Below are 26,885 nucleotides of genomic sequence, written 5' to 3' on the forward strand. Positions count from 1 at the left end.
AATAAATAAAATAAATATATATATATCACTGTTCAATTGTCGACAATTTTTGACTTCTTTGGCAAAAAGTACTGCAGTTCCAATTAAAACCGTTCCCTGTGTGTTCTGTGTATTATCCAGAGTAACAGAGTGTTACCGTGTTTATATATTAGTTTTTATTTATTATTTCTATTCTAAAATATATCTAAATATATGTATCTTTTTTAAATTTATTTTTGAAACTACTTTTAATTTTAGATTTATTTTTTATTTCTATTTATTGTTTCTTCTTTTTCATTTTTAATGTAATTAATTCTTCTATTATTAATTAAAATATATTTTCTTTTATTATCTTAGGTTATGTTTTCTTCTATTTTTTATTATTCAAATGTTTATAATATATTATTTAAATTCTGATATATTATATCATATCATATCATATATCATATCATGCTTGAGAGTTGCGAAGGCCTTGATAGCTGATTGAGGGGTGGAACTGAGGTAAATATAATCACTGATTCCAGACACCTGGTTAAAACAGACCTGTGTGTCTGGTGGACTGTTGCGTGTGAATTCAATGGACTTTGGTTTCCTGGCTGGTTTTTAACCAGGTTTCCTGGCTGGTAAAACCTTCAGGGATTTTAACAGACATAGAGACCTAGAACGAAGACAAATGGCTGGATAACACTAGAAGTCAAGTGAGAATTTTTTTTTTTTTTTTTTTTTTTTCGTATTATGGCTGAACAGACCCTGTAAAAAGACAACGTAAAGAGGCTCAGCTGGTCACAAACAAATGGATGGATGGATGGATTGATGAATGGGCTCACGGACACCACAACATTATGACGTGCCCCTGCGCAGGCGGCGCCGGGGGCTCACAGGGCGTTCATGCATGGACCTCGACCTGGACGCCCCCCGTGATGAATTCAGCCATGCAGGCGCCACCTCAGTATGCACTCAAAACAACACTGCTGGCAAGTATCGCGCCAACCTCAGCTCTGCTACTCTATAAGCATGGACCCGTTTGGTTTTCTGTGGCCTTTATGATTTGGGACACACCCGTGTTTTAATGTTGGTTAGCGGCAGCTTCACTCGCCGTCCCCCCCAGCAGTTGTTTTGAGTGGACAAAGACGTGGACAGCTTCCCCAGCCAAACAACATCAAGCATCCCAGGACGGCCTCTCCATGACCGGCTGCTCTGTAGCTAATCATGGCCCAGACCTGCCTCCAACCCCGATCCGACCCCCCCGCCCACCCCCATATGAAACGACGACAGTAGTCCAGATGGGTGGGGAGGGACAGATAGGAAACACGGGCAGGTGCGCAGCCCAGACAGAAAACAGGAAGTGATGTAAGGACAGGGAGAGGATACTCGTCATTAACAGGAAGAACATACCAAGTCTAGAACAGAGATAGCTGGGACAGCAGTCTGCTGCTGAAGAAGAAGAAGAGAATAAAGAGTGAGAGAAGGACGGGAGATAGGGAGGGAGGGAGGAAAGGAAAGTACCCGAATACTGAAAAGGAAGGTATGAAGGGGATAAAAATAAATTAGCAAAAAGGAGGGGAGGAAAGAGGAAGGAGAAACCGAGGAATAAGATAGAAGTAAGGAAAGGGAGAGGGAGGACAAACAGTAAAGTGAGAACATTGTTTTTCTCCACTGCGCTGATTAGTGGCCACTTAAAAGCTCCTTCATCCACCACGTCCAAGTCCTACCACTGCACCACCTAACCACATCTTACACATGACTATTCTCAGCTTTCATTTCAAAACCGGGAATTAAAACATACTCCTTTTAATTAGAGAAAAGAGCAGGTACGAGTCGATTCGACTGAACTGACTTTGTATACAAAAAATTATACAAAATCCAGATTTAAACTTACACTGCAAACATTCAGTAGTTTTATCTTTAATTATTGTTATTACTTCAAGAGACTCTAGCGTCTCTTTGCTTCCACACCTGTCAACTTCATGGTTTACTCTTCCTAAGATTTTTACTTTTTATGTGACAAATAAATGACTTTTGGTTTGGAAATTTTTTTCCTTACTCGAATCAATCATCTAAGGATCACGGCCAAATAAACCAGTGTGGGGGCCCATGGCAAAATTTACTGTTAGGCCCCCTTTGACCCCGACATTAACCCTGTTCATAAGGCTTTGATTCAACACATTTTTATTCTGGAAAATGTGCCACCTGAGCGTAATATAAACTAAAATAATTAATGGCTTAATGAACTTGACCTTTTCCTCCGCAAACTATGCTGAATGTCCCCTTGCAACCAGGAGGAGTTTGATACTTTAGAACATTAGATCGAGGTGAAGATTAGTCTAAACAAAACAAAACAAAAACAAACTAAAAAAAAAAAAAAAAACATCCAGAAATCACTTGGTGTAAACTGGTAAAAAACTGAAAATGACGTGCTTTAAATCATCCCAAACCACCCACGTCAACAGATATACAACCACACCCTCACAGTTTCCACACGTCCCAGACTTGCCCCAACTGCAGCCCACCAATCCCGCCACACAGCTGCCGACACACAGCTGAATCCGGCCACGTCTCACCCCGGCCTGTTGCACTTTAACACGTTGAAGAAAATAACGCTGCATAGGGATTAAAATCAACCACTCTTAGAAAGCCACCAAGACTTTCGCCTGAAGGAAGTTGGACGTCTTAAAGCCATTTTAGCGCTAGAGTGGTGCTTAGACAACCATAAAAGCCGCTCTCGCGACACCCACGATAACTAACAGCATCGTCAGCTTGTGAAGACGCTCTTAAGGCCACGGTTATTGGGCTTTTGCACATTAGCTTTTTAACTACGACACAGTGTGTGCCGATGTAAAAATGGAAATCAAGGTGAGATGGAATAATTGATGCACCAGTTTCTACCTTGGCGTTGTCCAGAATTATTGAATTAATAAGTCACCAGTATCCAGTCGGGATACTGAGAGCTTTGGCGAAATAGGGGACCAGAGACGTTGCGGTCATGGTTCACTCTCGCTATGCAACACGGCACTTCTGCTGCATTTGCATTATATGGGAAAGATGCTGAATAAAAGTAAGGACAAAAATCTACAGGAAGAAAAAAGAAATTGCGCTGAAGATAATAACTCATATCACTGAATAAGCAAACGTGTTTAGTGTAGGAAAGAGAAACCACAATCGTGACATCTTTGAACGCGCTTCGAACCTCGTCTCACAGTTATTTCCATATGATGTGAATGCAGCATTAACCCCCCCCCACCACCAGCCAATCCGATTTAAGCAGCTCAGCATGGCAAAGCGATGACAGAAGCATGTTGCAGATGCACATTGCAGGACATTCATAGTGGGAGTGCTGCCACAGAGGAATCCATTTCCCCTTCGAGCATTTGAAAGGCGGGTCTGTCCCCCCCCCATCAGCCAGATTTCCTTCCTCGTGTACAGGACTACAGATTTGTTTCTCAACTGTGAGCCGATGGGCAGTATCACTTGAAAAACAGAAGTCAGAATGTTTAATTTCTGCCAAAACAGCCTCTACATACAATTTCCTGTACCCTTCTATATTTGTTACTCTCTGCTTCCTCCCACTCTTATCCTCCTCTTCTCATGGCTTTCCCCTTCGCCATCTACGCTGCTTCTACTCCTCCAGTCTCTCTATAAATATCCTCCGCCACCACCTCCACCCGTCTCACCCTGGCTCTCTTCTCGGCCTCCAGCCTCTGCATGATCATCATGGTGTCCATGTCCTCGTCATCCTCCTCCTCCTCGTCTTCGTCGCTCTGCTTGGACTCCTGCAGTCGTTTCTGGAACTGCCACTCTAGCATCAGCTTCCTGAGGCGGTCGCTCTCCTCCGCTGTTCGCTCCGGCTTAGCCTGGAAAATAAAGTTTGTTAGGAACTGAACTCCTGAAACTGCTCCGCTTTCTTCCCCTGTGACTGACCAAAACTTATATGCTCCCCATTTTGGAGGAATCTGTGTTTCGAAGTAGCAAGGACAATCAAATATTTTACTCAAACAACTGGCCATATGCTTCCAGATTATCATGACAGGATCAAATATGTTACATATATTCTGCTCTTTACTAACAACAGAATTTCAGTTTCTCAGTTAATAGATTGATTTTTTTGTCCATAAAATGTCAGAAAATAGTGAAAAATGCCCATCAGTGCTTCCCAGAGCTCTAGATTATCTCTTCAAATGTCTTGTTTTGTCCGACAAACAGTCCAAAACCCAAAGATATTCAATACACAATGATATAAAACGGAGAAGCGCAGAGAAGATGGTACCAAAAAAAAAAAAAAAAAAAAAAGTTTACCCATCTCCAGCCTTTGTGCTAAGTTAATTCCTGGTTCCAGCTATTTAGATAACGCACAGAAATGGGAGTTGTGTCGAACTTCTCATGTAACTCTCAGCATGAAAGCAAATACAGTAACGTGCTTTTAATTGGTGCCCACCTGGAGCTCCTGGATCTCCTTGTCCAGCAGGTCCACGATGTGGAGCTGCTGCTGTTTCTCGGCCTTCTCGCGGGCGTCTCTCTTCCAGGGGTCCGGAGACAGACTGTCGCTGGACGTCAGCTCCTCCTTACTGATGGTGATGTACTGCAGGTCTCGCCTCTCGATGGTCCGCGGCTGCTGCTGCGGTAGGAGCTCCCTGATCACCGTGTCCATGCCTACGATTACGTTACAGTTCATTTATAGCTGAAATGGTGGTTTGCGTATCAGAACAGTCTCTGAGACAGATCTGAATGTGATGTGTTACCGGCGGGGTTGGAGGCACTGGCAGGCGGAGGAACAGCTGACCGCGGCAGGGTGGCGAGCTTCTCCGGTCTGGATGGGGGAGGCTGGGGTTGAGGCTGCGGGGGCGGGTAGGGCTGGGGTGGGGCCACAGACGCCAGAGGCGGCTGGTGGTGAGGAGGAGGCATGGCTCCTCCGTTGTTGTGAGGCTGGACGGGCATGACGGGGTTGGCCCGGATCTGACCCAACTTCCGCTCCTGCTCCCTCCTCTTCCTCTCCCTGGGAAATAATCACCATCATCGTTGTTATCATCATCATCATCATCATCTAGTATAATTACTGACAGAGTAGAAACATATTCATAAAACCTGATTAGATCATGAAGTAGTAATTCTACATACAGTATGTGGCCCAGTGACCAGATCCACCCATTTCTCATCGTAACTGTATTAAAATCTCAAACTTTGAAATGATGTGAGGCAACAAAGATTAAATCACATACGTTACAAACGTTACACGGTGTTTCCACCAGGGGCCTAAAAATGGCAGTATTTCCTGGTTTTCTTTTGCCATGTATTTCACTCTGTTCTTTTTCTTCAAGTATGTACTGCCAAATAAATAAATAAATTAATATATAAATGATGTCCTGTATGGGCTACTGTCCTGTAGTTAGGACATATTTAGGACGTTTTCTCTTTTTTTATGTGTTTAGTAAAATGTTTGGCTGATAACACTGTTCATCATGTAATCTACGGTACAGTAGGTGGAGCGGCCCCTTTATTTGTTCGCATTGATGTTTGCCTGATGAAAAACTTTTAGGGCGAAACCTTGCATCAAAAAAAAAAAAAAACACCCCTCTTTGTGGCTTGCAAATTTCAGTGTGCGTACAACCTATCCTGTTCCTTCCTTTGCTGTATGCTGCATATTAAACTCAGCTGTCAGTTTATTAGGTACACCTGGCCGAAGCTAATACATTCACATATAGCAGGAAGGTTCAGGTTTTTGCTGAAACTGTTTTGGAGAGGTGCTGATTCAACTGTATGGCTGTTCGATGGCTGTTTCTGGTGCTGTCAAACTGTATTGTATTATACTGACTGGTGTTTCTACTATTTTGCCCACCTCATTTAAATTAACGAGGGCAGGCTAAATAACAGAAACACGTATGTGGAATAGTCTCTTTGGCCTATTTCTGTTTCGTTATCAGTCTACATGGGCCTTTGTATGTGTAACATTACACATATATATCTAATAAAACACACACGACAAAACAAAACATACACACACACAAACAATGTAGGATTTAACAAAAGAAAAAAGAAAAAAGAAAAGAAACCGTACCTCTCCTCCTCCAGCCGAGCTTTTTCCTTCTCATACCAGCGCTGCTGCTCCTCACGTTTCTTGCGGTCGGCAGCCTGCTGAGCTGCTGCGGGGTTGACAGCAGAGGGAGGGGGTGGGAGCGGCAGGTCAGGCTGGGGGTCGTAGGGGTCGTAGGCGTCGGGGTAAGGAGCTGGCGGCGGTGGCGGAGGAGGGGGAAGATCCGAGCGGGATGGCGGCTGGGCCGAATGTGGCGGCACAGCGTGAGGGGCGTTGGGCGTCTTCCATCGGCCCGGCCCGGTCTTCTGGTTCTGGGTCTTGTTGGAGGAGGAGGAGGAGGCTGAGAAGTTGAGGTGCTCCTGGCTAGATGTGGATGACTCCAACGAGGAGGACACCTGCGGCTGAGGGGCCCAGTGGTCAGGACCTCCCACGCCTGCGGACACGAGCGGACACTGTCAAAGTTCAATTCTTCCCACGACAAGCCTGTGATTCACTCGTATAGCATTCCCTACGCAAACCTTTGCATTTTTTTTGGTTTTGTTTTTACCCGTTTTCAGTAGCAGGTTGTATTATTAAATGTATTTTCGTGATCTCAGTCTTCTGTATGCACAGAGAGATGTATTTTTTAACTCCAGTGTTTTGGCAGTGGACTTCACATACACTCAAGTGACATTTAATCTCTCCGGGCAAAAAGCAAACGTCTGGGAGATAAATATTTTGCATCAAAGCTAAAGGAGTGGTGGTGTTTTCCTCGGTTCGTTCACCGACCGGTCTGACCTCTGCACTCAAGGTTTCCATGTAACCCATTAATTAGAGAGACTTAACCTATTAGAATTTCTTAACAAAAAGAAAGAAAAAAGTTAAAGATCAAAAGCTTTGATCGGCTGAGGAGGTTGAATTTTCAGATTTTCCTCTGTGAAGGTCTGAACGTTGCAACAAAATCAACTCAGTATAAGTAACTGTGCAGGATTAAAAGTAAGTTTTCTGCTTGGTAATATATCAATTACTACATAAAGTATTATATCATCCAATGCAAATAGCAAATTTGATTACATTTAGAGAAACATTATGATGTTGGTAACCGCCAAGCTATTCCATAACCTGAGTAGTCAATCCCCCATCTCTGTCTGTCGTCCTTTATCTAAACTCTCGGGCTTTTCGTCCTCTGTAATTTGCTTCTTTTGGCCTCTCTTACCTCCTGGTGGACCTCTCTGGTAGTCAAGGTCTCTGTGTTGGTAGTCCAGGTCCCGATGCTGGTAGTCCTGTTGGTAGTGTGGCTGCATGCGCTCGTCTGGCCTCAGACCTCCTGGCGGGGGGTACAGCTCCTCCTGAGAGTGGTTGACCCGCTAAGAAGAGAGGAGAGAGGGAGCGAGAGGTAGATGACTTGAAAGTTTTAGACCTTCCATGGCTTCTCCAAGGGTTTTTTTTTGTTTTGTTTGAGTTCAGAGAAGCTGTTTTCTAAAAATTGGCTGAGGAAAAATAACAAAAACAACAAAATCTACTGACTTATACAATAAATAAAGTAAGCAAGTTGAAAAATACAGATGTATATGCATCTATATGCCCCCGACTTTGCCAGACTCTGCCTAACTTTTAAAATGTGATGGTATTTCAGGTATGTTCTGATCGTACTGAAGTAGTGGCTTCTACTAGTCGGTATCCACTGCTGCTCTACCTGCATGCTATTGTGGATGTTGTCCACCACGGCGAGGCGTTCTCTGTCCTCCATGCCCTGCCAGTGCTGTGAGGGGCCCTGCCCAGGACCCACTACCCGATCCTGGCTCTTGGAGGCCGGGATGGTGAAGTACTCCCTGGGGTAGGTCTGGGTGGGGATGGGGTAGGCCTCTGGACGGGGAGGGGAGGGCTCATCCTGATGAATAAGAACAAGAAATTAAGAGTTACTATTGGGACGCCTTCCAAACAATGAACAGGTGCTGACCTGTCAGGAGCTGGTTGGGATAAAAACCTCAATACTCTGGGGGCAGCGAAAGAAAAATCATTTCTCATCTCTGGTCTAGATACTGTGTCTCCTCGAGTGTTAGCGTCACTCCACTTTCATCCAGTCTGCTGAAACATTCCTCATTAAGTTGCCACCGGCTTCAATCGCACAGTTTACTTACATCCGCACACAGGTTGCCGGTGGAGACGGAGGTGATCTTAGTGCCAGGTCCTCCGGGGTAAACCGCTTTGCCTGCGGGACTCTGGCCCTGATCTGAAGAAGGGAGAGGAGAGGAAGTCCTTTTAGTTCAGGAGGAGCTTTAACAAATAAATCAAACAATATGCCGTGTTAACCAATGAATTACCCCATTGCCTGTAATGGGTGCTGAAAGTAGTTTTTGAGATGATTTTTTTTAAGAATGGAGCTTTCAAAACGCTTCAGACCTTCATTAGCTTCAGTAAAAGACTTTTTCTAGACCCAGAAATATTACCAAACAGTATCACGGCACTGTGTTTCCACACCAGGGTGCAGTAGTCAAAGAATAACACCAGTTTAGTTTTAGGTCAAGTCTAATCCCATTGACTTGTTTACCATGGATACTTTTCACTTTTTACATCTCATCTAGGCTGCTGGAGTAATTTCCATTAAGATTTTGTGTTATTAAGCTCATGTCACAACCCCCAATCTTGTGATGAATGAATGAAGTACTGGTTTGTTATAGAAGTGGTCGAATGCAACAAACAGGTGTGGTGCAATGGCTGATTGACACAGAAGTTTCAAATATTTTTCTCAAATGCTCTGATTAGAAGGTCCCACTTCAAATTTAAAAGAATATAAGTAACAAAAGGGAAAACAGGGAAATGTTCCCATACTGAATTTAACCGGTAAGATGAACTGGCCACAACGCTGACAGCTGGATTTAAAGCTATTTCATGCTGGTGCAGTGCACCGCATATGATGAAAAACTGACTACTTGAATGCGTATGTGAGCAGAAGACAGACTGGACAAGTCCATGAAGGTTACGTGAATGAAAATAAAATCTCGGTAAGGAGGAGGGCTTACTGGCCACGTTGGGGCTGGAGCGGTGGTCGGCTCGGTTCTTGAGAAGCCGGTCTTCGCCGCTCATCTTCTTTGGTTCGGGGTAACAGTCCCAGCCCGCCTGCGGACTCTCTGGAGAGCCGTTCTGCACCGAGCTGTTGTACAACTCAAAGCCTTCGCTCTTTGGTCGCATTTTCCCGTTCTTCTCACGGCCTCGGTCCGATGCTGTGAGAGATGAAAGTGAGACAGTGTAAGTAAGTGAGTAACTAACTAAATAAATATGTTGTTAATATTTAAATCTTTTTAAATTTGCTAATTCAACAGTTGAGCTTTACTGCTACCCCTTTGAAACTGAGACTACTCCTACTCTTTGTTGCAATTTTTCTGCCTTTGGTTACGTGGTCATGATTTTCTCAGCTGCTGCTGTAGCACATTGAATTATTCTGCAGATTTTTGATCAACACACATGTTTGGGAATAAGTGATTTGACCTATTTGGAGCTGTTAGTTGTCTCACGCTGTTTTGAGTGAGAGTCCCACATCAAAGGGCTGATCGCCTGTTTGTAATTGTGACTGTGGAGTTAGAGTTCTTTATACCGCAATCTTTGGCAATTTCAGTTCATTTTGAATGCAAGTTATTTGTTCTGTAAAATGTCAGAAAATGGTGAAAAATGTTTTTTAAAACGTCTAAGAAGTCTTCAAAATGTTCATTTTGTCCAAGCAATACTCTAAAACACAAAGATATTCAATTTAGTATCACATAACACAGAGACAGGCAACAAATCCTAACAAATGAGAGTCTTGAATTATTGGGAAATGACTTCAACGATTATTTGCAATAATCAAATTAGTTGCCGATTATGTTTCCGTCGACTCAGACTCAACTAATCGAGCAAGCGCTTCAGCTCTACACCCAACAATGCCCAAAGCCAGTTTACCAGTTTCTTTCCCTTCTTAGCATCTCGTGTTGCTTCCTCTTCTCCCGCCCTCAGTCAGCTGGAATCTACACTCGTGTTCGCTCGTCCAGTTCCTGAACGTTAAATTTACTAAAGAACGACCAGCGTCCTTCACTGCCTGGTGGTTAAACTTTACTGTCTGCGCCGTCTGGAAAACACTGTGGTCGAGGGAATTCGGGAGCAACACCCCGTTAAGCGTCATCCTGGACCACAGACCGGCCCCCAACAGAAGACTTCCTTAATGAATCTAGGGGTCACATTCCAGCAGACAAAGACCAGCACCACAGCCAGACAGACAGTAAACTGTGCAATGTACGTATGTGCAGCTTTTCGTGCACAGACGTGCACACAGACATAGCTGGCTGTGGCCACAAACACTCATTATATCCTTCAGTCGGCTATCTTTTTTTTTTTTTCTCTCCTCTTTCTCCTGACTGCGCTACAGTGAAGACAACAAGGGCACACTGTCTGGACAAGTCTGCTTCTCTTCCATCGTCCACAACACCAAATTACCGGCATTAACTAATAGTGGAACTAACAATAGTCCATTCATTACAACTTGGTAAAATCTGTTTCAAAACAACAAAAACCTGCAGGTTATAGAGGCCAAATTTATGACCATGTGTGACCTTTTAAAATGGCTTTCAATCTAAGACTTTGTTTGATGTTCTTGATTGTTCAAGGACATTCAGTAAGGTATTATTTAGAAAAAAAGACGACTGCATTACAGGGGCAATGTGTAAGAATTGGCCAACCGTCGAATTCACACTCCAAAAAAATATGGGTCAGCATATTATCAGAAATCTGCGGTGCCCACCACTATCGTAAGAAACAAAAACAGAACCCCAGCAGGACTGTACTATGTGCTGAAGATACACTGTATGATGACAGAAAGATACTAAGTTCTTACAAAGGAAAAACAGACAGACATCTATTTAAAAAAAAAGAAAAGAAAAAAAAAAGAAGATATATATGTTCCTGTATTTAGTCCATAAATTTATTTTTCAGACTTGCAAGAGACTCAACAAAACCCTGAAAATATGAAACATAAAACCAGTAGCGAGTATAAAAGTATAAAGTAACTGTAAAGAGGAGGAAATACTAATGAACGAAAGTAAAAACACTAAACTTCTTGTGTGTGCACATGTGCTCACCTCTTGGCATCATGGGGCTCGGCTGGTTGAGGAGGGTAGCCAGTCCGTGGTAAATGGCCCCCTGTTTGGCGACCTCCAAAGTAACAACTGCGCCCGTCCTGGTCATCAGCTCTGCCGCCCTGAACACAAAGAGAGAGAGCGAGAGGGGAGAGAGAGAGAGAGAGAGAGAGAGAGTGAGTGAGAGAGCATGAATATCACACTTGAAACACGACTTGAAGGGCTTTTACACACTTTAACTGTTCTTTGTGGTGGACGCATCGAATTGATGTAACACACACGAGTATTTAAATCTCACGTTTAACTGCAACGAGCTCAATTCATCTTTATCTTTTAAGCGATCAGAACATAAGCCTGAATTCGTGTAAATGTCCCCGGCACACGGTGCTGAAGGTGTTTCAAAACCCAGCTTATAAATCAAATGAAACCTAAACCGACGAGTGGTTCAGTCTGGTAGGTCTGGAGGGAAATCCCGTCATAAATATCGGGCAACGTAGTAAACCACAAGGACTACTCGGAGATGAGTGAGTCATATTAGAATACAACTATATGCAACCACAAAGCAGAGTCTACGCTGTCACTAAAGGGAGCATGCCAAAAAACATAACGCTTAAACACATAAATAAAAATCTGAATGAATCAGTAGTCGCTCGGCTGAAAAGTTCTATAATCTGTATTTAACAATGACTCATTCTTTTGTGGTTTTGTAAGCACTTGAGTAAATTTGTTTTCATCTTTAATTATAAATTCTAACATAAAGACTGACATAAAGATGGAACCAAAAAAAAAAAAAAATATCCTACAGTTGCCATATCACAGACTTACATTTACTTCAGTAATTAGCAGTAACGAGTCCTTTTTAGTGGACTACCAGACGCCGAAGAGACAGAACTGAAGTGACAGCTTGTGTTATGTTTTTTCCTCCGTCCTATTGTAATGTTGCTGCGGTCGGGCTTTGAAACGACTACGGATTCAAACTTGAAGCTTTTCAATCAACTTTTAAGTTTTACCGATGATACTGTTTTTTTTTAGGAGCGGTCTGAGCACTGAGTACCTCATTATGTGGACTGAATGATACCCGGTGCCTATTTAAGTACTTAATGGTTTCTTAATTCTCAGTAGATTGACATGAAGTCGAACGATTACATACAGTAAATGTTGTGTCCAGCACATTTGTTCATTCAGTGGTGATGCAGTGATCGTCACTGGCTTTATTAATTTAAAGAAATAAAATAAAATCCCGAAAGCAGAAAACTTCCCCACAGCAGTAGATGTTTCCTAACTCAAAAACACACGACATCGTGACCAGAAAGTTCTGGACTTTTATGCTTGAAAACCGACTCAAACGAATAAGCAACTATCAGAATGGCTGCCAATGCATTTTCTGTTAATCGTCTAAAGGTTTCAGCTCTGCTGCAGATATTTAGTAAGAGTGCACAAAAGACAAAAATCACCATTTTTAGTCATTAAGTTGATTAAAATCACTGGTAACGTTTCTGTTTCCTGGCATACCGACAAGCAGAAAAATGAGCTACAAGACCTTTATTATGAACCAGCTGAGGCAGGGATTATATTTGTCATTGCCAGAGACTCACTTCGCTCTAATTTGGGTACAATCCTGCTGTGTTGTGCGCACGCACACACAACCACACACAACCACACACACACACACACACACACACACACACACACACTACCTATGTTATTTTCTGTAACGGCCACATGTTTAAATAGCTGAAGGGGCAGATCACACGAGGGCGATGAGCCGCGTGTCTCTGATTGGATGGAACTCTTGGGAATGTAACGCCAACTGTTTGATGCTGAGAGAACAGGCTCAAAATCCAAATTTGGAAATATCACGTGGTTTAGCTGTAGTTTTTTCTTCTTCTTTTTTTTGTTAAAAACAAAAACAAAAACAAAACAAAAAAAAGCAAAAAAAAAAAACCCCACACATAAACGAGACCTTAAGGCTGCGAATCATACTTAAACCTCAACCTGCTGGGTGGAGACTGTAGGAGATGACTGTGGTACGATGCCATTGCCAAAAAGTTCCAAAAACTCACATGAAAAGTTATCAGACGATGCTGTTACTGAACGATAAACCCATCCCACGTGCTACCTGCACGCTAAAGCAATTCAACAAATTATTTGTAAATCCAGTTTGACTCTTGGGTGACACACACACACACACACACACACACACACACACACACACACACACACACACACACACACACACACACACACACACACACACACACACACACACACACACACAGTGAACAATAACACTTAACATCAGGCCTGCACATGCTGAGCGAGAGGAATAACTAGATTAATCAAAGTGGGGCGTTAGCCACTGAGAACTTCACTGCAGTTTCCAAAACACACACACACACACACAATCTATTTCTGCGCGTGCTGTGCGTTCCAGACACGTTGGATATTCTGTCTTTTTACGAGGACAAATTGGACGCAACTGCCTCCGTGCAAGAGCCTCAAGGTGTCTCAACCCCGAGGTACCGAAGATGCAGTTATCTGATCTCGCGTCAGCATGATGACGTACTTTTCAAATGCTTCCAACCCTCAAAATCAAATTAAAATTGAGTTTCATCATCCCATGACCAAAAATAACTCGCGGTGGGTGGTTGAATATATAAAGAGAAAAATACCATATGCACCCAGTTTTCCTCCCTTGTTTTTCTGAGCTGGATCACTGGATTTTTTTATTTCATTTTCATTATGATCTAAACGTGTCAGATGGGAATTTCCCATTTCTATTTTTGCAAATGGAAATTAACATAAGAGGACATTTAGTTAGCGTCTCATTAATTGATTTCTGGGCCCTGAGGCCATGAGGTTTTTGTTGTTTGTTTGTTTTCTTTGTTCTTTGACAAACTGAGACTGCCGAATGTTTAGAGAACTTAAAAATACCAGCACCAAACCAAACTCTTTTTTTTGTTTTTACCTCTCTTGCGATAGGCCGACCAGACTGCGCCCGTCCACACTCAACAGCTGGTCACCTGCAGCCAAACGACCGTCCTGTGGAAACACAAACACGCGCCACAGTTTGAGTCACGTTCTTCCTCATCATCCTCTGTCTCAGTTCCGGTTTTAGCGTTTGTACTCACCATGTCAGCTGCTCCTCCTTTGACAACAGACTTGATGTAGATGCCCAACTTCTCCTGGCCAGCACCCTGCAGAGAGAGAGAGAGAGAGAGAGAGAGACATAGAGGGATATTAACCTACTGTATGTGAAGCTGTTTGTAAACCAAAAACCAGTGTTTGTAACAACGCTTTCATTTTCAATTAATTTCAGTAGCTTTATTCATGCCCAGCAGGACCAAGGTATACATAGCAATAGTAAGGATACACACACACGCACACTCAATAGCATCTCAATAACATAATAAAGACACAATAAAATCAATAAATAACTCTAGAAGGGGCTGAACAAGTTGGCCTGTAGTCGGTGTGGATCTCGGAATCAACTGCTAAATAATAGTTGGAGAAAGTAAACGAGAATTAGAATGTTTTCACACTCGCTGTGCTTTTACATTTGAGTCTAAACATTGTGAGACATGATCACATTTTCCAAATCCAGGTGTAGGTTTGAAGACAGCGTCTGTGCCCTGGTCCACCTGAACAAGTTCACGTGAGATCAGTTCTAGTGCTGTGTAACTGCGCTGCTGCTTGTAGCACCGTTACGCAGTACGTTTGATCAGAGTCAATGCACTTTAAAGAAAGCGGCGTTAGTGTCATCAGGTTCAGATTCGAAAGAATGCCTCTGACTGCTAACATATGGCTGAGTCAATTTCCTGCTTTAGCTAACGCTGTCAGTGGGCCCTCGAGCAAGGCACTGAAGCCGTTCGCTCAGACATGACAACGTGGTGTCTACTGGGAGGGAGGGGGGGCACAACAGATTCCGCATCTTGGAAGTTTCGCAATAGCCAGAAAATCAGACCGGATTGCCATTTCCTTTAACTCCACAGGTTTAGAGCAGCCAGGTTACCACAGTGCATGTAAACGCGTTCTCCGATCAAATAAATACGTCCGTTTAGGAGATTTACGTACGCGCGTGCGCTTGCAACGACTTGTACGCTGTGTCGATCTCATCAACGCTTGTCACCAGTTTTCCGTTCCCGTCGTTAACGCACATAGGACATACGTAGCTAACTATGCAGGGAGAGGACATCCACATCCTTGATCCCACCTACAAAGCTCTGACTGGTCCAACCGGGGTAAACAAGCCTTGCGTCGCCTACTTTGACATTGTCTATGACGTGCTCCATTACACCGTGATGGTTGACGTTTCTGATCCCGGGCAAGCCATGGTTGGTCAGGAGACAAATTATAGTGTGACGGTCACCGCGATCACCTAATCTGACACAGTGATCATTTAAAAAGACGTAAGCGTTGCGTGGTCTCATCCCAGCTTACGCCTGTAGCGGGTTATAGACAGAAGCACCAGTAACCTCCAGCAGCACCGACGGAAGACCCGGACCAGGAGTGAGAGTCCATCCCCACACCAGGAATTTAAACCACACACACATTTATACACAGCTATTCAAGAGTGTTGACGCTGAACAGAGCAGGGCAAGATTGCAACACTGTCGTTTTCCCCCCACACCAAGCATCTTTTATCTGAGGTAACAAGTTCACCAACATGTCAAACTGAAACATTTATAGAGAAACAACAGCAGTCAAGCACATTCACAAGTGTTTTTGTGTTCTGCTTCCCTGCTTATATTATAGTTTTCCTTGTTGTATCACCGCTTGCTGAAACAATCAAATCTCCCACTGGAAATGGTAGAGATTTATTTTATGTCAAAATATTTTCTTAAAACCAAAGCCTTTCTTTACGGAGTAACAAAGAACTGAAATGCAGATAAAAACGGGAGAACAAACACGCTGCAATGCCAATGTCAATACACACATATAATCCATAGCTTTGGTGTGTGTGTGTGTGTGTGTGTGTGTGTGTGTGTGTGTGTGTGCCTGTGGTTTTTCTGTGATGTGGGGAGGCAGTTTACACTGCACCAAAGTGTTGGCATTTTATCAGACGTATCACACGCTTTATTTACCATCTTGACATGTTTATACTCAGAGCTTGTGCAAAAGTAGAACCAGAAACCAGAAAAATATTTTAGAAAATCTTTCTTTGCAGAGACACCACGCTGCGCTAAATATGAAACACCGAGACTTAAACGGCAATACTTCGGTTCACTTTAAGTGAAGATAAACTGAGAAATTCTTATTTTGCTGGTGGAGAGGCAACAAAGAGCAAAGAAGAAGATTACCGGCCTTGATTGTTTTCAGACTTGCTTCTAAATTTTAAAGCAGTTTTGAGGAAACACAATTTAAGACGTAGACCAAAGCTTCATCAGGAAACATCACAGGAAAGCTTCAGATGGCGAAGGCACTACCTAGACATTAAGAATCACAGCATGTCCATAAAGCTGCTCTATAAAGTCCTAATTGCTGCCATTCATCAGACTTGGCAACGTGGCACAGAGAGTGTGCGCGCGAGTGAAGCCGCATCTTGTAAAACAGAGGCAGGGGTCACACTCAGGTTAATAGCTCTTACTGTTGGCAGGTCCCATTTAGTAACGGTTTCATCTGCTGTGGTGCAGAAGATAAAGACAGTAGTGGTGTGTGGAGAGGTGTGAGTAACGAGAACTACAATGCTCGTATTTTATTTCAATAAGTTTAGAGAACCGATCATCAAACTAATCCTGTCTGACTTGGCTGAGAAGCTGCCACATCTCAGGAAAGTCTCATAAACAAAACACACCATGGTGATGTGGTGCAATTTGTAGCACAAACACTCAGCTTTTTTTTTTTTAACCGTTTATTATTTTAAATTACTTCACTTACTCTGGCCCATAATAAGCAGCTAATTTGTATTTTGCCAACATTTTTAATGATCATCTACAGAGCCTTTTACTGGTTCTTTGCAAAAGGGCCTTGTTGAATGTAAACGGTTTTTAGATCTGTGTCTTCCTGAGGCAGGAAACAACTTTTCGACGAGGGGTACAGTATAAATACAGGTTCAAATAGGTTCAAACCCATTGGGTCGTCTTAAACAACAATGAGCTTTGTGTTGCCTTCTCAAATAAATTAAACAAATGCATTCCCCGAGCTTTCACATTGTGGCACATATTTCTACCAAATCTGTTTTGGGTCTGAGTGAAAGCAGGTTACTGAAGGCCAGAGTCCGGACAAGTATCATCTCATGCGTTACTTGCATTTTTATTGTTATTGCTACTGTAATATGCAATTTAACAGATCACTTAAACTCATTAAACTGTTTCAAAATTGCATCCACACAAAGATAAATTGTTTTCTGACTAAAGAGCCATTGACTTTTTTTTTCCTTTTTTGGGTCCTTCGCCCATCAATTTTCTATTTATTAAGAATGTGAATGGATTGAATGGAGATTCATTCTGCATTCGCTACGCCCTCCATCATCCACAGATATGTGTCCCAGTTTCTCCAGTACAAAAAGACAGCAGAGACATTAGGCCTTGAAACTATTTGACCCGCAGTATTTCAACTCTCTCTCTCTGTATGTGTGTGCGTGTATGTGTAATAATGAGGCTGGATTCATGCAGGCACGAATTTCCTGCGAGTGACATTAAGATGAGAGAAGAACAGTGAATCATTCTGACTGTTTTATGTCTGTTGTACATTACAGAAGACATTAAAGAGCCTCTGTTTCAGATGGTGCCACAGCTTCATGCACTTATCCAGAATGGGTACAGAGGCGCCAAAACAAGACTCAAGAGACACTTGTGGGAATATAGAGGGACTTTTAGAAAAGAAAAAAAAAGGGTTAAAGGGGTCGCAGAAGGGGTTCAGAAAGGCCACAAGGTCTAGCATAAGTCATCCTGTGCATCAGCGTGACACAGAATTTAAAAAAAAAAAAAAAAAAAAATGCACTGCAAATGTGCATATGAGCGTGTAATTACCCAAGCTTGTAAAGCCGAAATAAGGACAACAAATATCGTCTGCGTCACGGAGCATTCGGAGCATTACAGAGACATGAACGAATCTGTAAAGAAATACACAGGAAATGGACAGCGGTGTTGAGTAAGCTCCACAAGAGCAAAACTTTATCCAGGAGATATGGAGCAACAACAACATTCATTTGGAGTTGTGCTTGTGTCCTCCTGATGAATGTGGCTGGCTCCTTTAGCTGCTAAACGCGCCACTATGTTCACCAGCTGGTCTCTAACCGAGTCTGCCTGCTGTTTGGTGCCGAGCAGGTGGTGTCCAGTGGGGTCTTTAGAGCTTCGCCAACTTTTGGCGTAATGAAGCTGCACAATTTTTTTTTTTTTTTACTGCACCCAGGTGCGATGCCAGAGTCAGTTCATCTAGGGGTAGGTATCATCTGGAGGAACAGTACGTCGAGAGAGGGGACACTACCAATCAGTGTTGTGGATCAGGAATATTGCTAGTGTTATGTTAACAAAGTCCAAACAGCCTGTTTCATTAGAAATGGATGTGGAGCTGTGGAAATCACACAGTACAATCAACAGCACAGACAAAGTGTCACTCTCTACAGGCAGTCGCCGGTGCAAAATACAAAGTCTTTCTGTTACGCGAACAGCGACGAGAAGATATGGGCAAAACGGAAAGACCTGTGCTGGAAAGACGTGGGCATGTTGAAACGTGTGCACGTCGACATTCACCGTAATGAAGCTATGAAACTTAGTAGCTGACGCTGGGGTGTGGGCCAAAGTGAAACCAGATGCGTCGCTTGTCACAAACATCGTCAACTGATCAACATTAAAAACGCACCTCTCTTTAGAAAAGACATTACACTTCAGATCAGGGACAAAACATTCCCTGTGAATGTGTACACGTCTCTGTTTATAGAAATAAGTACAACCTTTAAGAATAGCTGGAATTCCTGAGGCAGATAACTGTCTGATTTACTATGTTTTAATGGACAGCTGTGTTTTCTTTAAAGAGCCCTGACACAACAAATCAAGCGCACCTTAAAGCTGCCAGGCCTGTATTAGAGTGGAATGGCCTGAGGGAATGGGCTTTGTCAAACATGCTTCCCAATATGGAAGGAAAACGCCTTGGACTTTTAAAAAACAAATTCAGAACATCCCCGTGATGGCGGTTACGCGTACCGCTCTTTTAAACGCGATCTCTGTCTGCCTGTCATGTCACGAAACACTTAAAATGCCAAAAAAAAAAAAAATCTTGATTACACACAAGATTAAAATAAAGATCTGCACAACTGGGCTGAATTAAGGGTCAGTTAAATGCAATATGATTACAGATGTTTAGAAAAGTTTCTTTTAGAAAAATGCAACCGTCTGCACATTGGTGGTGGTTCTTGATGTTCCGTGACGCGAAGGGCTGCGACTAGTAATTACTTTCATTGTTGATTAATCTGATGTGACTGTTTTCTCAAGTAATCGATTGGTTATTTGGTCTAGTTTGCAAAGACATACAACAGACAGAATTAGAAAATCCTCAAATTGTACGAACAGGAACAAGTTAATTTTTTAATCATTTTTGTTTGAAAAAACAAAATCACTCAAATGATTCGATTATTGAAATAGATGCCAATTAATTTTCTTTTGATCGATAATAGTTTCAGCTCTAGTGGCGTGAATTATTTTAATGAAATAGTTTTCACAAATGAACTGGAGAAACACTGTCAAGTCCTTGATACAAAGACCATGCAAATAAATGAACCTGAATTTGGAAATTTGGAAGTTATACAACACATCCTTCAGTGTTTTCCTCTGGACATCAGAGTCGTGTGATGATGTGACAATTTTCTCTCTGCGTCTGACTCACGGCGAGAAACCAGCATTTACAGCAGACCCACAGTCGAGACGGCCCCGGCTTCCATATGCGCCTGACGTACAGCTGACAACAACTACTGCTAATGCAGGCTGGCAGCACACTACGATTAGAGCTTACCCTGTTAATACATGTCAAACCTGCTTTCTGGAGCCTCTCTGTGGTTATAAACCACTTATCCATAATAAGTTATTTAAAAGCCAGAGGTGTTCGAAGGCCCTCTACACTCACACAGGTATTTTCTGTCATTCTGCTGGACTGGACATCTTCTCAGGACTCTCTGGGCATGTGCAGACTGCGGTTGACTGACATCGACTTGAGCCTTCTTATTTTTTTAAAATTTGGCTACGTCTGTTAGGACAGATTTTTGTTTGGTAAATTAAATAAGCGGAGTCATGACTTCGACAAAACTGCACTTCATAACCGCAACCAACTTTAGGCCGAGAGAATGTCGGATCAGCTGAAAAAAAAAAAACACCTGACAACACCAGTGTGGGTGAGCAGAAGTGGACGGGGGGTTTCCGAAAGAATGACCGCTGTTCTCTGTCTGCACCAAAAGGACTAAGAATAGGATGGTACACGTGTCCAATACACAGGTTGAGAATAGATATATAACGGATATAGGGATACTATTCTGAGAAAATGGACGTGATCAATAAAAGTGTAACTGTAGCACCCACAGTTACACACCGTAGTTACATCTTAGAATGTATGAGACTTTATGGGATAAATGTATTTATTGATTTGCAGATGGCGCCTGCTTTTTCACAGTACAATGGTTACGGTGCCAGTAAAAACCCACCCTTGAACTTACACTTTTCTTACTTTAGGTCGACTTTAACGTGAGCAGTTTTCCTCTGAACTTTGCATTCCCAGCTCACAGCTTTGCAGGCAGACCCGGCACAGGGCTGACCTTATTACATTGTTGCGTTCTTCGTTCTAAAAAGGATTTGTCTCAGTGGATTCAATGCGTCAGCCATTTAAATACTTGAAAAGCAAGGCTACGGGGCAACGCAGACACCCGCTCACACACTTTGGGAAAAACTGCCTGTATATTGCCTCAAACAAGCCACAGGAGGAGGATAAATCTATTTTTTGGTGATGAAGTAATGTAAAACTAAAAGGACAGTGCTGCTTCACCCTGTGCTATTGTTGCTAGGATTGAATAGAATAAGTTAAACGTTAACATCCCAGACACGGAAACACAGAGTGGAGGGGACACTTTTATCCCAAAAGCTGAAGCTGGTGTATACTGTTCATGTGTTATTTGTTGGAATCACCTTTTGCTATTGCTATCAGTCAAAGAGTGATGGCCTGTTTGTAGGAAACACTGGGAAACAGATGAGGGAATCTCTGGATTCAAAAGCTGTTTTCATTTTCCATTATGTACCGGTGTCCTCCGATAACCTCAGCAACCATTCGTATTGCAGCGCTGACTGCCAGAAATGAACTCAAAAATAAAAAAAAAAGCCAACACATTAAAACCAAGCAAACATCTTCATTTTCATCATGAGAGAGCCACCAGTGACATGATAATTTGCACTGTTGGGAAGTTAAAGACAAGAACTGGTTCAGCTACCAAGCACCAGTCAGAGGACATTGTGCACGTCTCTCTTCCTGCAAGCATGTCCACACTTTTTCCACACTGACCGGACAAAATGTGATTCTACCACAGAAATGCTGTGGCCTTTATAATGAGCGCCAAGATGTACAAAGTTCTCTTCCACACACACCTTGTAAACACCTCCTGCCCGCAGCTTTACAGGAAAGCGAGCGCATGTGTGTTCGGTACATCCTCCCATTGTTCCAGCCCTCACAGGGGGTAACCCTCACATACTATTGTTCCACTTCTAATTCGATTCTGTCAGCTTACAAACAAACATGCGCACACACGCACACACGCACACACACACACACACACACACACACACACACACACACACACACACCCAATACTTCAAACACACTATAGAAACACACAGAACAAATGCAGCCTTTTGAGTTTGGATTTCATTGCAAAGGAGGAGAACTTTCCCAAACCAAATAATTCATGTGCTAGTACTTCAGTCCAAGACTGTGATTCACACTCTGGCCATGATCGCATAAATCGCTCCCTTTACTCCCTTTGAAATTTCAGAAACGTATCTAACTCACTTTTGTTAATTATGCACAATAATCTATCGTCCATGTATCCTAGGTGCCATTCTATCAGGTGAGATAGTTTGCCGGTAACCAAAACAGAAGTTTACTGCCAGATTTTTGAGTGGAGTTTGGTTTGAAGTTCTCTCTTGCATGGAACACTGTCCTGGCTCGGATTGCAACATCCTAGTTGTTTTAAACCTGTACAAAGGGGATGTTCTGTTCTTAACAGCAATTGATAAATGAGTAAACACCCTAAAATGGGAGGAGGAGGAGGAGGAGGAGGAGGAGGAGGAGGGGGAAGCTGAGAGTTCCCTCAACTCCAGCTGGGAGGTGTCCTGAGGAAAGAAAAACAATACCATTGGATACACACTTGTGGGTTTGACTGATAGGGTATTTTTAAAGATACAAATCTGCTTCAACACACACACACACACACACACACACACACACAAAAAAAAAAAATTCTTCAACTCATTTGTTCCAGAGAGACAAAAGTTTAAAAAGATATAAATGTGACCTATGAAACATTTTTTCACGTTTAATATGACGCCACAGCTCAATCAGTGCATCCACTGATTTGACTAATTGGTTTTACTAATGTGGGACAATGTTGCTATTTATCAACTAAGATTTTCAAAGAGTATTTGTTCCTTAATGGTGACCACCGCCATCCCAAACACGAAAGAAATTCCCAAACAGTGTTCATACGTTTCTTCGACTTTTTAAAGCCTCAAAACAAACAAAATGCCATTTATATATATTTCTGCAGAATCTGACGTGTCTCCTCACACTTAACTGACATTAAGGGCTTCAAACATACAGCTACAGTGATACTGGTCAAGTGAGAGTAAAACAGTAGAACACTCTACTGGGCACACTGACCCAAACTTTATCTGTGTGTACCTTAGCTTAACCATTAGCAGAATGGCCCTGAGAGCAAACGGAGACAAGTGACAAACCAGAAAGCCTTCACGCTGGAGGGTCAGTCCACACTGGGCTACTATGATCCACATGTGTTCAGTATTCAACCGGCTAGAAGTGCTTTTTAATAAAAGCCAGTGTGTTAGCAGCCACATCCGATGAACCAAGACAGAGGACAGGGATCGCAATATGAAGAACTTACCGAGGAATCTGGTCTATCAAGAAATGAGTGAACAGAACACACACTCCCTTAATCTTGCCTACACGTGCACGAGAACACACACACACACACACACACACACACCTTTCAAGTCACTTTTTATATTTAGCTCATTAAAAAATAACACCAAAGAGTGGAGACGACCAAGAAGCTTGCAGAGTTAACAAGGAAAAATATAATGAGACGTTTCTGCCCATCTGTCCACTCACACACCTGGTGTTAATACACACACATGCACACACATACACATGCACACACACACACACACACACAAAATCATAAAAGCACTGTTACCTGATCTTTCCTGCCCACTACAGAAAACCACATGTTGCAGCTGCTCCTTAGCGTTGTCTGCACCAGTTCACACTGGGATGTCCAGACTGGGACACACACACACACACACACACACACACACACACACACACACACAACTGCAAGCTCTTTTTATCCCAGAGAGAGCTTCAACCTGCTAACATGCAGCGACAAGTCCAAAACCTCCCAATTACACCGGCTGCTAGTAATCCATTCAGCTGAGCATCAGCGTTTAAAATCACTGTTTACAGGTGGAAGCGTGGGGTAAAAAAGTACTGAGAGTTCCACCGTGTGTGGCAAAAAGCAGGGGAAATGTAGTGCAGGTACAAAGTCCAGTGAAAAAAATATTTTAAAAGGGAAAAGTATGAACAAGCCTAAGTCCTAGAACACTGCCTAATTTAAGCAGTGTCAAGTTAAGAAGCTGTGTAAATTCCAGTATGTGTGGTTAAAAAGAAGCAGTAAATTCCTCAAATGTTCCCAAGTGCAGCAAAATTCCTCCACAAGTTCCTAATTGCAGAGTGTTTGTTAAGAAACAGCGAATCCAGGCAAAGATCCAGAGATGAAGTGTCGACTGGGACGCCGGCTGGTCAGACTGAGGTGGAGCACTGCTGCAGCTCCACCGTGCAAATACCACACACACGCGCGCACACACACACACACACACACACACACACACATATACACATTACATAACAGGACAGAGCTCAGCCCAGTTTACCGAGAATTCAAACAGCTGTTTGACAAAATTTTCTCTACCTGCCTTTCCTATCCCAAACACACACACACACACACACACACGTTATTTCTCTGCCTGTTCTCCTCCTCATACGTCCACACAATTTTGAAAACAAACACAGCAAGGAGGTTTCCTCAGTATGTCCTTCCTTCCCACTCTTCCTCTCCACACACAGCAGGAAACTAACTCTGCTCGAAAGTGTGTTTCGTACAGGGAACAAACGCTGTTGGTAAAAGTAGCACAATACAGCACGGTGCATCTCCACACCTGTTCTGCCAGGTAAGAAACCGTCGCACAACCGTCGGTGAAACTTAACACCACAGTCTATCTATTCATTGATGATGAGCAGAAGTGTTGCACAGAACACACGCTTTCCATCAGACCTCTGTGGGATAAGATACAGTCCAGTGAAGAACCCCACTTCAGGGAAAATCTGTTGATGGAAAGGCCTTAACACAAAATTACGTAACCATCTGGCCTGCAAGTGCAGGGTCCCCCCATGAATCTCTGTGTGTTCCATGTTTCTTGTGGTTGCAAGACAAATTTCCACACAACTGAGAAGCTGGAACCCCGATGACATCTGTAATTTCTGCTTAAAAAATTAAAAATGTCATCATCATTTTTCTATCAATCAATTAATCAGCTATTTAATTCAGCTGTAGTTAAAATGTACGTGTTAGCCTTAACTTTACAAAGACATAATTTTTTTTTTTTTTAACACCTCGCCAGCTCATTGTGTGTAACATATAATACAGCGGTTTGATTTTTTAAGGCCTTAAATTTTTTGTAGAAACTTCATGGTGCAGATTTTTAAATGTCCTGTCCACCTTCATCCCTCTGTATTTCTGACAAATACAAAAAAGAAAGAAAGTTAAGCTGACCTTATGGAGTTTGGTAGTTTTTTTGTATGTGCCCATCTGAGTGCTACAATATTGGTTTTACCCAGCAGGTGCCGCCACTGTGCACATCTGTCACCTTTTTAAACAGTAACGATCTTGATCTTGATCTTGATCTAACCTGCACCTTCTTGAGTGTTGGGAATTCAGGAAACACTGATTTGGGCTGAGTGAAACCTCTTCAACAGCCTCCATCCTAATTCATCTTAATCTAATCACATCTGTCTCCTGTCTCTCTGTTCCTTTAGACCACTAATTAAATCCAATATAGCATAAAAAAAAAAGCTGTTGCTGTTTTGTTTTGTTTTGTTTTGTTTTTTTAAAACAGCAAAAACAGTTGGGTATGTTTGCCAAATTGGCACCTAACAAGGGGGAGAAGTGCATGGTCTGCCTTTTTGGTGAATGTGTGCAGTTTAACATTGGAGCACAGTGTTGAGATGAATCATTGCCCCAGGCTTTGTCAATACATCAGAGGCGTGTGAAGAAATAAACACATGGACATACAGTGGATCCATAGTCCCCACCTACATCAGCCCACCCTCCGCGCTAGCAAACTGGACAGACCACGATTTTGTCCAGGAGTCATCCAGAAGTTTCTTTGCAGTGTCACTGTTTAGTCTCCGCACTGCTGCCAGACTCAACAGTGAAATCAGTCTATTTAAAACAGTAGCCGTTTCTGTCAACTCAGCATCTCTCTCACTCACACACACACACACACACACACACACACACACACACACACACACACACACACACACACACACACAAAAAGTTCAACAAAACTCTGTCTCAACAGCCAAGATAAAAACATCCAAGTTATTTTTGGACTTCCGGTCAAAAATACAAACCAATCCTTCACTACTATGCTTTAGATTTTTTTTATTTTTTTTTATTTTTAATACAACTTTTCTTTTCTTATTAAAACAAGTTCCTCCGACAAATCTCAGATCTATTATATGGATTTCACTCTTTAAATAAATAAGACAGACACATATAAAACACACTTCCAGGCGGTGTTTCCTACCTTGGCAGCCACAATGCTGAGGCCCATGCCGTTGTGCTTCTTCAGGGTTACTGTGACAACCTCCGGCTCTTTCCTCATTGGCTGAAAAGAGAGATGGACAGGAACGACAAAACTGTGAGTGAGGATGAAACCTCTTGGATCAGGGAAATTCAATGACTGTCCTCTAGTGTGTCCCCTCAGTCTGCGCCTGAAACGTTACGGAGGAAAAACCAGACTGTGGAGTAAAAAGAGGGAGGGATGACAAAAGGGAGGGAAGGAATGAAGGAGGGATAAAGGGGGAAAGAAGACCACAGAGGAACCTGTGGTTGCTGGAATCATGTCAAGAATGAAAACCACACCATGGCTACACACACACACACACACACACACACACACACACACACACATATATATATATATATACACACACCAGGGCTCATTTGAGCAGGGCTGGGAGACTGGGTGGAGAGGGGGAGAGAGAAACAAAGGAAGAGAAAGAGCAAGAGAGAAACAAAGGAAGAGAGAGAGAGCGCGAGTTACCGGGGTTTCCCACATCATGAAAAAGAATATTCGGACAAAGGATACTCCAAATTAAATAAGCTCGTGTCAGACTTTAACAAAAGTATGTCTCTGTCATAATGTGTATGCTTGTGTGCTAGCATTTTCGGTCGCTGTGCGCGGCTGGACTCTAGAGTAAGTGCGGAGCAGGCGAGTCGATGTTTCTGTGTTTCTGTGGGA

The 26,885-nt window shown here is 42.7% G+C and overlaps 1 protein-coding gene across 1 annotated transcript in view; it reads right to left on the minus strand.

The window, feature by feature from the left end:
* The window catches only part of afdna (afadin, adherens junction formation factor a), a 106,845-nt gene that overhangs the window by 13,781 nt on the left and 66,179 nt on the right, over positions 1-26,885 (minus strand). Inside the window, exons 22-34 of the mRNA XM_040125959.1 lie at positions 26,169-26,249; positions 14,220-14,285; positions 14,057-14,130; positions 11,092-11,210; positions 9,007-9,207; positions 8,125-8,216; positions 7,680-7,874; positions 7,200-7,350; positions 6,029-6,437; positions 4,716-4,969; positions 4,412-4,626; positions 3,651-3,830; positions 1,375-1,413 (exon numbers count right to left, since the gene is read on the minus strand). Coding sequence (XP_039981893.1) covers positions 1,375-1,413; positions 3,651-3,830; positions 4,412-4,626; positions 4,716-4,969; positions 6,029-6,437; positions 7,200-7,350; positions 7,680-7,874; positions 8,125-8,216; positions 9,007-9,207; positions 11,092-11,210; positions 14,057-14,130; positions 14,220-14,285; positions 26,169-26,249 — 2,076 coding nt within the window. The remainder of the gene's footprint in view (positions 1-1,374; positions 1,414-3,650; positions 3,831-4,411; positions 4,627-4,715; positions 4,970-6,028; positions 6,438-7,199; positions 7,351-7,679; positions 7,875-8,124; positions 8,217-9,006; positions 9,208-11,091; positions 11,211-14,056; positions 14,131-14,219; positions 14,286-26,168; positions 26,250-26,885) is intronic.

This window comes from Xiphias gladius, chromosome 4 (genome assembly GCF_016859285.1).
Source record: "Xiphias gladius isolate SHS-SW01 ecotype Sanya breed wild chromosome 4, ASM1685928v1, whole genome shotgun sequence".
Lineage (NCBI taxonomy): Eukaryota > Metazoa > Chordata > Actinopteri > Istiophoriformes > Xiphiidae > Xiphias > Xiphias gladius.